Genomic DNA, 12,262 nt, shown 5'->3' with positions numbered 1-12,262 from the left:
AAAATCTGTATAAAAGTAACAACAGTGGTATCTTATAAAGACCACATGGGTTTTTGATGAAGCCTTGGCTCACACACACACACACACACACCCACACACACACACACACACACACACACACACACACACACACAGATTTGTTCCTTTTCTGTGCTTCATAGCGTTGTCTTGAAAGCATCCAGACAACTTGTTGATATAAGTTAAGTCAATTAAATAAAAATAATCCTAACTTAACTCAGATAATCCTCATTCACATTGGTCTCTTCTAGCCGTAGTGCAATAATACTGTACATTCCTCCCGACGTGTGGGGGTTAGATGTGTTTCCCCGTGAGGAAGAACAGGGGCCGGTCTTCTTTGGCGTTCGCAGTCTGAAACTCATCGCTCAGTCTGAACCTCCACTCCTCCTCCAGCTCAAGTCTGCCCACCGTGTGCCTCAGGGAGCTCCGGTCAGCACCGATCACACACAGGGTCGCACCTACACATACATTTTGCCTTTATTCGTGTATTTACAGTGTTTAGATGACATGGAAGTGATTTAACTGGAAGTGAGATCTACCTTTGAGGAAGGAAAACTTCTTGAGGAATCCAGGCGTCACAAAAGAATCGGCGAAACAGAGCAAAAGGCCACTGAAAAGCAGCCCGGTGGTGGTGATGTTAATGGCGTGAGGTCTTGAACTGACAAAACAGACTGTCACCTGCACAGAAGAAACATTATTCACCAAGATAAACAAACAAAAAACTACGTAGCTGTATTTTAAGTATGCATCAGTAATACCTCAGGCCCCAGGTTGAGGTAACAGTCCACGGAGAGCACAGGGTGGGCGTAGTTCTTGATGCTGAGGGGGAACAGTTTCTGGCTCGTGTGCTGGAGGTACTTTTCCAGGAGCAGTTGAGCCGGTGTAGCTAAGAAGAGGTGTTTACTGTCAGGGGCACAGACGTACTGCGAGGGTCCCACGGAGGTCGGGACGTCTGTCATCTGGGAATGGAAAGTAAAAATATGACTTTAGATTTGGATTAATAGGACGAGGACTTCTCTCTTTTCTGTCTTTCCAACAAACAGCTGAACAAGCATAAAAATATTTCAATTACAAAATATTTTCAGCTTTTACTGTCAAGATAATTGGCTGTTGTGATTATTTAGCTCATAATATAACTGTAAGAAGTCATAAATAATAATTGTGAGAGATATAGAAGCAAAAATAAGTCATTTGATTTAATTAATAGTCCAAACATAAAAAGTCTATATTAGTTTTTTACACAACATGGATTCTTTTGAATTTTAAGACATGTTATAATGTTGTTAGCTCATCAAAAACATACCTGGAGTTGAGTTTTGTTTCATTGACACATGTTTGAGTAATCCTGGTTTATTAATCTGTCTACATTTCCAAAGATGAACATGCTCTGTTCCACCTTGTGATGTCATGAAGTGGTAGTTTTCACATTAACAGCTCCTTTTATCTTTACTTCAGTAGAGATAAACGGCAATTCCAGGACTGAACTCATCCAAATGATTCTGTTGAAAGTGTGTGGAGTTTAAAAACACAGTGGAGCACTTCCTGTTTTACCACATGATGACATCACAAGGTGGAACAGAGCGTTTTCAGTTTGAGAAACGAACTCTCAAATGCAGTGTTTGTGAGTTAAACATGTGTGAATGAAACAAAACACAGCTCCAGGTAAATTTTGATGAGGAAACAGTATATCATAAATCAGAAAATAGTGTAATATGAGCCTTTTAATCACAATGAATGGAAGAAAAAGTAGGATTTCACTGTTCGGTTGGTCATTGTGTCGATAATCACAACAACATTATATAAAACACTAATAATCACAAGTAACATGGTGCCTTGACAATCCTGAGCTCCACCCTTGACTATAAAGTACGACAGGATGATCTTTAACCTTGGTTTTGATGATAAATGTCCTGTATCCTCCGATGGCGATCTGCTTCTTCATGACGCTGAAGCTGTTGAAGCGGCAGAGGAAGAGCCCGGCACTGTGGAGCCTGAGGGTGAAGTCCACGTCGTGACAGGTGAAGCGGTTCTGGTCGTACTGCACGTTCTGACTGCGGTCCACGTTCAGGAGGAGGAAGTCGTGAAGGTGGCCCCGCGAAAAGGGACCCATCTGTTTAAAACCTGCAGGAAACACAACAACTTCACATTAGGGATGACAATTTACCTGCTTAATCAACAAATGCACCTATTTATGTGACAATACAATGATGAAGACTCAAAAAATTGCAATTATGTCATTTTTGTTTTCCTTTTTAATAACCAAAAAAGTTAACAAAACGTAAAGTAGGGCTGCACAATATAATAGAATAGAATCCACATTGTAATTTGAGTTAGCTGAAGCTATTTAGATAATAATATACTCTCAAAAAAACAAAATATTCTATCTTTTAATAGAAAAATCTTGTTGTACCTGATTGTATGTAATTCTTGGATTAGTTTAACTCTTCATATTTCACTTTTCTCTCAAAAGTTAATGCTCCTGGATCTTTTAAGCACAGAATCCTACTTTTAAAAATTGCAAATCTAATCTAATATTTGATTGCAATTCGATTTTTATTTTTTAAAATGCTGCAGCCTTAACATGAAATGCTTTTTTTCCTACCTTGCTGTTTCTGTCACATCAGCTTCACTTTAACAGTTTGATTTCATTAAGTTTTTAGACATTTTTTCACTGATCATTCCACTTTTCTTTGGTTGTGATGCTAAAAAAATCTTCTCACACTCCTCCAAAGATACTGCTTACTTAAAATACATGTTCATAGTTTCATCTCTCACCTGTGAGTCCATGGCTGCTCCATTTCCTGATGCCACACAGACTATAGTGTGTTAGTTCAGGACAGGCCTCCATGTGCTGTAAAACCTGCTTCAGTGACACGCTGTGCTCCACCGGGCCACTAAAAACACCACAGGGATTAACTTTTACACCACCGTATATATTGTAAATCCATTTGAATATGTAGTAAGTTACATTTGCATGAAGTGAGCAGACTTACTTGCGAGCATCCAGATCCACAGCGTTCCACATGACGCAGGAGTCGTCTGCCAGGATGATGAAGGGCCACACCTCTCCTGCTGGGCCCCCACCCTCCGACCGACGGCTGCGCTCCAACTCAAGGTTATGGTACGACAGCTCTTTGATCAGGAAGTGAGCCGCACCTGTCACAAAAAGTGTAAGACTAATATTTAACAAAACTGCAAAAAATACCAACTTATTAACAAAATATAGTACAGAATTAAAAATCTACTTCATACACAATGTACAATATAGTGTATGTAGTACTTTTAAATCATCTTACGACATGTAATTACCTATCCCAGCTCCATTGAAGACCGTAGGCAGAACCAGCATGATGTGGTTTGGCCAGTACTTCTTATACACAGCCATCTCATACTCCTTAACCACCAAGATATGCAGATGTGAGGCTCCGTCCATCGCGTGAAAGAGGTTAAACAGGCCGTGCTCATGACGCCCTGTTGTCGGGGTGAAGATGGGACTTTTGATGCTGTCTGGACTCTGCAAAGTATCAAGAAACAAATTGCATAAACACATACAGCAGCTGCTATATGACTGCACCTCTACTGTGTAATTATTCAGAAATAAGCAGCTAATGATGTTGTATGTACTGCCATCTAGTGGATAAATTACAGAATTGCCACTGTGTCTATTGTTTTACGTGTTGTTTTGATGTGTGTATTAAAAATGTAGCATTAGCAGGCGATTAAAAGCTTATACCCAGTCAGAAGTCAGTGGCAGCCTCATGCCCTCCAGCTGCCCTCCGTGTTTGTTGAAGCTGAAGTAGTGCTCTTTTGACTTTGGGATGATGAAGTACAGCTGGATCTCCTCCCCGAGCAGGAGGTGCGTAAATGTGAAGGCATGCAGAGTTGACTCATACATCTGAAACATGGCACAACACAAAATACTCAGGTAAAACACTGTGTTGAGCCCAGTTTGTTACTGTTTTATTTGTGAGCTCTGTTGACCTGGTATCTGGGGTTGAAGCCTAAATACTGATGACATTGTTCACAGTGGTGATAAGTGTTGTAAGCTGCATATTTGGACAGCTTGATTCTGGATGTTCTTCTGCGCAGGTACACATCTTCCTGACGAACCTGAGGTTCTTTAAAGAGCAACAAAGAAAGTCAGCAACAATACAAACACATTAAAGGCAGGTAGTAAATCACAGATATAAAGTATTTTAAAGTGATTACTTTCTGTGCTGGGATTATATCCAGGACAATAGACTGCACTGATGTCCTCGTACTTTGGGTCATGGATGTTGTAGTCAAAAGGCATTGTTTTCATCACGTCTGTGTTTGGCCAGTGTGCATTTGGTGGGTGATATTGTACTCCTTCTGCCTGACTCACTAAAAGTGAACACAGACAAAAAAGGTTTCACAAATGACCCATTTATACCAATGACAAAGGAAACAATGTAAATGTACAATGTTACTCACAGTAGTTAATGTCCTCTTCATCGTAGATATCCACCTCCATCAGGCGGATCAGCATCCGAGACAAAATCCCCAGAAAATGAAGATATGCTCCTGTCTTTCCCACCTGAAAGTGGGAATCAATCAAAATGATTTGGAAATAAAACTATATAGATGCATTCAGTCGTGATGGATCAATAGCAGAAGTGTACCTGTGGTGGGCCACTGAGGAGCAGGCGGCGAGGGTGGAAGTTGTCACATCGACCTTCAGTGCGATTGCTGGTGTCCATGTGATAGGAGCGAGGGACGGTCCACTGACGGTAATACAGTGACTGTTCTGTGCAGGTCATCATCTTACTCAGCAAAGGCCTGACAAAAGAAAAATAAGATGTTTTTTTTGTTTTTTTGTTTTTTAGATTTATTAGTTATACAATGTTTTAAAAATCAAAAAGTGTTTGTACCTGAAGCTGCTCGCCCAGGCTACAGAAATGTGTGGTAGAAATGATGTACATCGAGGAAGGCCGCTGCTATCACTGGCCGTGATGATGTCGTAGAGAGCACGGGGGAGGAGCACAGAGGGGGGCCGCATCACCCCACGGGCCCACGAGCAGCTCAGATGAGGGGAGGAGGAGCGAGAGTCTGGAGAACTGGATTTGGACTTTTGCCACTGAGGCAGTCCGGGCACTGTGGGCTGAGCTGTCTGCACCGGGGGCACAGGAGGCTGCTGGGACGCCACTGGGGCCTGTGGCTGTATTTGGCACTGTGGCTGAGACTGGTATTGTGCTGGCTGAGGGTATGAGAGTGACTGAGAGGAAACCTGAGGAACAAGTTGAGTTTGAGACTGAGCAAGAGTCGGCAAGGCTTCTGTAGACGCCTTCTGGACAGTGACCGATGAGGTGCTTTGTGAAGGCAAAGGCTCCGTGGCTGCATTATCTGAGCATGACTGAGTCTGATGGCTCGATGACAAAGGGGAGTTTTCTGAAAAAGAAGGGTAATCTGTAGAAGCACTAAATGGGAGATAAGCGGTTATAACTATTGTATGTAACTCTAATGCTTACCACTGTCCTGCCCCTCGTCTTCTTCGTTCTCTGAGCTGCTGAGCTTTTCCGCGTCACTCTCCAGGGAGTCACTTCGGGGTCCGTTGTTGTGCGGCGGCCGAGAGTCTGTCTGTACGAGATATGCAGCCAGGCCGAGCTCTTGTTCCAGAGTAGTGCGCTGAAGGTAGGAGCAACTTATCACTCGAAGGTCACAATATTTAAGGGACCTGTGGGTGGGAAAAATGACACCTCAGAACACATACTTAATACTGTGATTTGTGTGTTTACTATGATGTTCAGTGTTTGCAAAGTTGTATGTTCCCTTTGCATACCTGGGAAGTGATTCTCCAAGTGGCTCAGCTCCTGATAAAATAAGAATACAGGGGAGAGCCTCTAGTTCGAGATATGTGCAAGGAACCCAGTCAGGCTCCTCAATCTTTAGCCAGATCTGCCAGAGAAAACCCAACAACTTTATAGAAAAGGTATAAATTAAATATGCATATGATTACAAAAACAAACAAAAACCTTAATTCTGTCAATAAACGTTTGCCCGATGTTCAGTGCATGGTTGGGATTCCCTAGGATGATCTCAAAACTGTCCTCCAGACCTAGTCGCCTCCTCACTCGGGATAAACGCTGATGGGCCCACGCTGCTAGAGCCAAAGATGGAATCCTTAGCAGAACCATGTGTCCGTGGTGAGCTGGGCACTGTTGAGCCGCGCTGAGCAGAGACTGGACAATCTCCAGAGTTTCCACAGATGTGTGTTTGTGTAGATTGTGCGAACTGTTTATTCTGCCAGACGCTGCCATCAGAGCAATGCAGTAATGCTGGATCAAAACAATGGTACGGATTACAGCGCTGTGCAGCTTGGGAAACCTGGTGAAATAGTAAAGAGTTAAATCAAAAGTCCTAAATAAATGTATATATATAAAGACGTGAACTCTACCTTTCTTCAAGAGCTGTGGCCATGCTTTCAAATGAAGAGTCGTATCGCATAAGTGGGAGACTGGCTCCTGAACGGGTTGAATCTATTAACTCAGACACACCAAAGTATCTGGTTCTCTCATGATACAAGTCCACATCCTAAACATGCGCACAGATAGAAACAGATATATTTGATACATGTGGTATTAGAGCACGCAGAATACTTTTTTTTGGATCTGTTCATACATTTCCAAACGCAGAGGGCCAGTGGATCTCATTGTAAGGGCTGATGCGAGTGTACTGCGTCTGCAAGGTGAAGGGGAACGAGGTGACGTGGAGAATCAGGATGTTTGGAGAATCTCGGACATGTCTTGAATTTATGAGCTGGTCCACCAAACCCAAACCACAGTCAGAGCCGCTGTAGGTTGCACTTAAAGAGACCACAAAGAGACCACACATTAGGATTTATCCATTAACAGGCCTGTCATAATGGTTACCACACTGTTAATGTTCAATATGTCATGGAAAAGACTATATTTTGGGCTGAATACTGGGTGTATCTTGGTAGATTGTGTATTAAGTTACTACTATGATTCATTATTGAACTGAAAATCATTTTAACATTTATTCCAGTTCATGTTTTTTACAATATTGTATACTTGGAATATTTTTAAGAATGTATCTGCTTATATTACACTTCAAAATGTGTTATTGTGACAGACCTATTTCTCCAGCTGTTTTTATTTGATTTATTTTGGTGACACAAACCTGCTGACGTCCCAGTGGGCATGGTCGTGGATGAGAATGTACAGCGTGTAGGAGTTACTATGAGCCTCCTGGATGAGTCTATCAATTTGAGCCTGTGCGCTGCCATCCATCTTGACTACATAGCGCTCAACGTCCCGCGGACAAACACATTCCTGTTCCAAACCCCCAAGCTCCCGAAGAACACCTAATAAAGACAAAGTGCATGTAATTATATAACAGGGCAACTATTAACCACACAGGCACAGTCTATTAAAGATGCACCACGTAATTTTTCTGGTCCGGAAGGTCGGCCTCCTGTTTGTCTCATTTTTCATGTAGTTCTGCCTGGTATTTTCCACAGTATTTTCCAATATATAGATATATATTGCATTATTCAAATCTAGGTGTTTTTATTGCAAAGATAATGCAATGGAAAAGCACAGGCCATCTGACCTATAACTTATTCTGGTGGTCACCTGTTTGTCTCCATGGACGAGCTTAGTGCCATACTGTGGAACATTCTAGGCAAAACAGTTACTTCTCCACAAAGACAGGCAGGATGCTCCGCCAGATAAGTTAAATTTACTAAACGTAAACCTCACCCGAGCTCCAGAGGTGCAGGACTGTCTGCTGAAACGTGACCTCAGAGGGAGGGACCAGGATGAGGAAGCTGACCCTGTCGAAGGAGCCCAAGTCCAGGTTCTGTGTGCTGGAGTCTGCGATGGCGCACACGTGGGACAGCAGCTTTCTCGCCACAGCCAGTTGAATTGGACGCACCTCTCGCCACTGAACAAAATATTCTGAAAATACAAGCAACAAAAAAATCAAACCAAACTGCAGCAGGAATTAACCATGTTACAATTGTGTTTGCTGCATTCAGATTCAAGCATGTTTGAGTAGGACGGTATAATCCAGCAAAAATGTGTTCACACTATCTCGATCTCCACCCTCTGCTCTGTACTTACTAATTCTGACTCCTGGTCAAACACGTAGGGTTAAAAATGTCACCTAGTAATTTTTCACCAAAAAACCCCCAAAACAAAATGTAAGTAATAAATAAATACCCCAATAAAGCATAATGTCTTCTCTAAAGTGGAGCAGAACACATCCCTGACCTGTGCAGATATCTTTGAGGCTGTTGACTCTGTCCTTGATTCGTGGAGCATCTCTGGAGTTTTCTGCAGGTGAATCCTTCTGTCCATGTTTGTCTTTAGGACTGGGAGTGTTTTTGAGGCTCCTCTCAGGTGGCTCCTGAGTGTTTGTTACAGGAGATGACTCGATGCCATCGAATGTGGCACTGTTTAGTATAGAGTCCATATCACCATCTGAAAGTAAAGGTGTATTATGTGTCTTTATCATGACAGATTTATGAATAAGATTTAGCAGAAAAAAGCAGAGACACAAACCTTGTCCAAGGACATTACAATACTGTATGAGCTCTTGGGCAAAACCAGTCGAGAGCTGCTGGTTGATTTCTTTAAGGCCCTCAGTGGGAGAAAACATGCTCTCTGCCAAAGCACGGCATTGGTGTTTACCTGTAACAAAACAACAATAACTTTATAACTATGTAATATAAAACACACAATGAGTTTCACTACATACAAAACCTCATTGTAAAGTCTGACCTGTAACTACAACACAAGACTGTGTTTCTTGTCCTGGTTGAGTGACAATAATGACCACGTAGCTTGTGTTTTTGAGTTGTCCATCCATGAGTTTGCTAAATGTTAGCTGTAGACCCTGGGCCAAAGATGTGACCTGTTCCCCAAGCACAATAAGACCCTCCCCACAGGAAGAAGCGGCCAGCTGGGCCAGCCAAGGGAGCTGGCTGGGGGTCAGGGTTTGCTGCCCTTGTGGTGACAGGGACAGATGCTGTGGAACCCCAGGCAACGCTGGGACCTAAAATGGATGTGTAGAAATATGAACGTGTAGTGCTTTATTAATTGTTTTGATTGTTGTTTTATGACAGAGTAGGAAGTTTGCCTCTCACCTCTAGGCCATAGTGTCGGCCTTGTGTGGTGGGCGTCTGGGGCTGCTGGTACTGCCTAATTTCACTGAGGTGAGACTCTCTCCATGATCTCATAAATATCTGCTCCAAATCCTCAATTAGAGGAACTTGTTCAGGTCCTTAAAAAGGAGGGAAATATAAAGGAAAGGATTACCCAGTTGTCTATCTGTTTTCATCTCCTGAACAGTTTGATTTGTATTGTACCCAGTTGAACGAGATAGTAAACTGTGAGGAGAATCTGCATCTCGGTGGACAGGGGCTGGATGGGTGAGGGTCCATAGTGCTGGTAAACTCTGGGCAGAGTCTGAGAGCTCAGATAACAGCTGTGCAGCAGAGAGCTGACCAGAGCGTCACTCGTGTTCCCAGTAAACTGAGGGAGGGGCCCATGACCTGCAACACAGAAACATTTATAATGGTCTTCACAAAAACAGATCAGCAAGAAGAAACAATGACATAAAAACTGAATGTCATATCTCTCATTCAGAGCCTCAAACTGATGTGATAACTGTGGTAAACCAAAAAGCCTCCTGTCTCGCACTTTACCTGTTTCAGTGACAGCTGTGAGAAAACATATCAGTCTAATGGTGAAAAACTATAAGGGTCATGACCTGGAGAACATCACTCCACCCTGCAGTTCATCTTGGTGTAATCTAAAGAGTATACAGTAAAACTAGGCAGGTTTTCAGAGCGTTTCTGACCTTTGAAGATGACAGGTTGTAGCCTGCAGGTCTGGAGCAGCTGATCAGGGACAGTGACAGACAGTCCAGGCACAGACAGGGAGCCTAAAGACCCCTGTGATGAACTCAGCAGGGTTTCTATCTCTACATGAAAGAAGACAAAGACAGACCAAGAATGAAAATACGTTTTAGTTTAAACAATATATTTGTAATGTACAGGTTTTACCTGCGCGGACTCCATTTGTGTTTTGTGCTACTATTAACTGTGGGGATGATTTGGCAGCGTTTTCTGAAACTGTATTTGCAGACGATGACTCAGGGGACCAGCCCTTATGTCTCTTTTTTGGTGGACCAGCATTTGCAGGAACTCCTTAAAACATAAATATATTCTAAATAATATGTAAATACTATAAAACAATACAAACATGCCATTTATCAAAGTATTTCATAGTACTTCTATGTGTCCTGGGTATAACTCTGCAATATGGACAGGAAAGACAAACAGGAAGGAAGCTTTTCTTCTTACAGGAATGTAAGTCAGAAAACAACAAAAGGGAAATTTTATAGTCCCTAATATTTAGAAGTAACAGTAAGAAGAAAAGGGAGGTGAAAACAGGGATAACAAAAAGACACCCCTTTGAGAATGTCTGACAGACTTTAGCCTCATTAACATAACAATGACCACAGTGCTTTCACCTACTTACTGTTTGAACTAACAGAGGCTGCGTCACCAGAGGAAGAAACTAAAGGTGTAAACATGACATAAAGATTAACCTGTAGTAGCAACTCTCCCAGGACCAGCCTGGTTTGAAGATGTAGGATTAGTCGGTGGAACTGGATCAGCACCATTTTGTAGCGAGTGAGAAGCATCAGCCATTTGACTCACTTGGTCGACATGTGGGCCTAAAAAACACACGAGAAATGATTTAATAACATAAACAAAGATAATAAGCATAACCATATACAAATTATTTTCTCAGTGCAGCTAGGATTACCTGTGTAGCCAACTATTTGATGAGTGAGTGTCATGTTTGGTGGTGGCACTGGCATTTGTCCCTCCAAGAAGTTAGACTCCAGCCTTATTCTGCCATCTGAAATCGCACCATGCAAAAACAATATAAATGGGCTGTTTAGTTGGTGCAGGCTTCATATATACCAGTATTATATAAGTGGATTTAGTTTCCAACATAAAAGCTTTCACCTCTGCTTATACCTGTCCATCAGGAGGGTTCAGCGCACAAGTCAGTTAAGGTGTTGTGATGTGTATGTACAAAACTAAGGCTTTACCGGTGTCTTATTAGATTCTGTGACACTCACCGTGCCCTCTCCAGCAGATGGGAGCTCCTTTGACCAGGACTCCATTGTTATTCCGATACAGATGATACTTTAAGTGCTTCTGTTTTTTGGGCTGGGTGCTCAGCTTCAGGTTAATGTGGTTTGCAAACTCAGTAAAATATCGGAAGCCCTGTTGTCCGCAGCCCATGCAGTTTCCAAGAAAACCTAAACAAAATGGTAGAGCTCCAGGTTTGAGTTCAAATTTTGTATTTATGTTTGAATGTTATGTATGTGACTGTCTAATTTCTCACCCAGCAGTGCGTTACAGCCTTGTTCATCTGGCAGAAAGCGGTGGTCTACGGCACAAACCAGCACGTTATCTTGGAGAGACTGAGACTTTACTCCAACCAGAATAAAACCAGGAGGCACATCTAGAGGAGCCGATGCCAAAGACGCCAAACGGAGATCTCGTCCTGCCTGACAGAACCCTGCACAATAACAAAAACAAGCATTACTATGTACTTTCCTTTGCGGCAGGAGTACAGAATACACACTGTACATACCATCTGTCGTACAGGAGCCTTCAGGAGGAGGCTTCATCTGATACGGTATCGGAGGGCTGTTCGAGTCTGAGCCCTCTTCTTCGTCATCATCATAATCATTGTTTTCAGCTCGGCCTGCAAATATGACAGTCAATGAGTCAATAATGCCGCACTATAAACGATATTACCTTTTACTGCACGACGCTGTAACTAAGGTTTTATGGACAGGCGCACCGTTTTGTGTCAGCGGCCGCTCGGTCTCCAGATACAGCTGCGCAAACACAGGCCGAGGCACTACAGTGTTGGACCTGAGAGACGCTTCGATGGAGTTATGAAGGACCTCCTCAAAGCGAGTGGTCCGCAGCTGGCCCGCATAGGAATTCCCCATTAGTGTCCTGCCAAAGAAAAAGATGAGAATAAATATACAATTCAGAAAACATTCATATTTTTTACAGATTTATTAGAAATGCAGTGTTATTTGTGTTGTTGTGTAGAGCCAAACTCACAGTGGGAACAGGCACGCACACACACACACGCACACACACCCCCACACACACACGCACGCACACACAGATGATTCCAGGCACACGTGGCTGTTAACA

At 42.7% G+C, this 12,262-nt stretch overlaps 1 protein-coding gene across 1 annotated transcript; it reads right to left on the bottom strand.

Annotated features, from left to right (window-relative positions):
• Nucleotides 1–312: 312 nt before the first annotated feature.
• greb1 (growth regulating estrogen receptor binding 1) lies at nucleotides 313–12,048 on the bottom strand. Its single transcript, XM_055229982.1, has 33 exons — nucleotides 11,895–12,048; nucleotides 11,682–11,795; nucleotides 11,430–11,606; nucleotides 11,161–11,343; nucleotides 10,839–10,934; nucleotides 10,690–10,746; nucleotides 10,070–10,213; nucleotides 9,865–9,987; nucleotides 9,371–9,556; nucleotides 9,149–9,285; nucleotides 8,784–9,057; nucleotides 8,565–8,693; nucleotides 8,274–8,483; nucleotides 7,761–7,958; nucleotides 7,180–7,363; nucleotides 6,658–6,841; nucleotides 6,434–6,570; nucleotides 6,012–6,363; nucleotides 5,819–5,934; nucleotides 5,511–5,713; nucleotides 4,911–5,427; nucleotides 4,662–4,818; nucleotides 4,474–4,576; nucleotides 4,228–4,383; nucleotides 4,000–4,136; nucleotides 3,752–3,913; nucleotides 3,328–3,532; nucleotides 3,012–3,174; nucleotides 2,794–2,912; nucleotides 1,907–2,139; nucleotides 777–977; nucleotides 558–696; nucleotides 313–476 (listed from the first exon to the last, which is right to left on the bottom strand). The coding sequence occupies exons 1-33, from the start codon at nucleotides 12,046–12,048 to the stop codon at nucleotides 313–315; spliced, it is 5,814 nt and encodes a 1,937-aa protein (XP_055085957.1).
• Between the last annotated feature and the right edge of the window lie 214 nt (nucleotides 12,049–12,262).

The sequence above is a fragment of the Periophthalmus magnuspinnatus genome, chromosome 3, assembly GCF_009829125.3.
Source record: "Periophthalmus magnuspinnatus isolate fPerMag1 chromosome 3, fPerMag1.2.pri, whole genome shotgun sequence".
Lineage (NCBI taxonomy): Eukaryota > Metazoa > Chordata > Actinopteri > Gobiiformes > Gobiidae > Periophthalmus > Periophthalmus magnuspinnatus.
This window is presented reverse-complemented; position numbering and strand designations above follow the sequence as displayed.

Excerpts from the sequence above, each read along its gene's own strand:
- greb1 (XM_055229982.1), bottom strand. The coding sequence starts at position 12,048 with ATGGGGAATTCCTATGCGGGCCAGCTGCGGACCACTCGCTTTGAGGAG. Across the intron at positions 10,747-10,838 it reads TCAAATAGTTGGCTACACAG|GCCCACATGTCGACCAAGTG; the intron begins GTAATCCTAGCT and ends TGTGTTTTTTAG. Across the intron at positions 697-776 it reads ACCTCAACCTGGGGCCTGAG|GTGACAGTCTGTTTTGTCAG; the intron begins GTATTACTGATG and ends TCTTCTGTGCAG.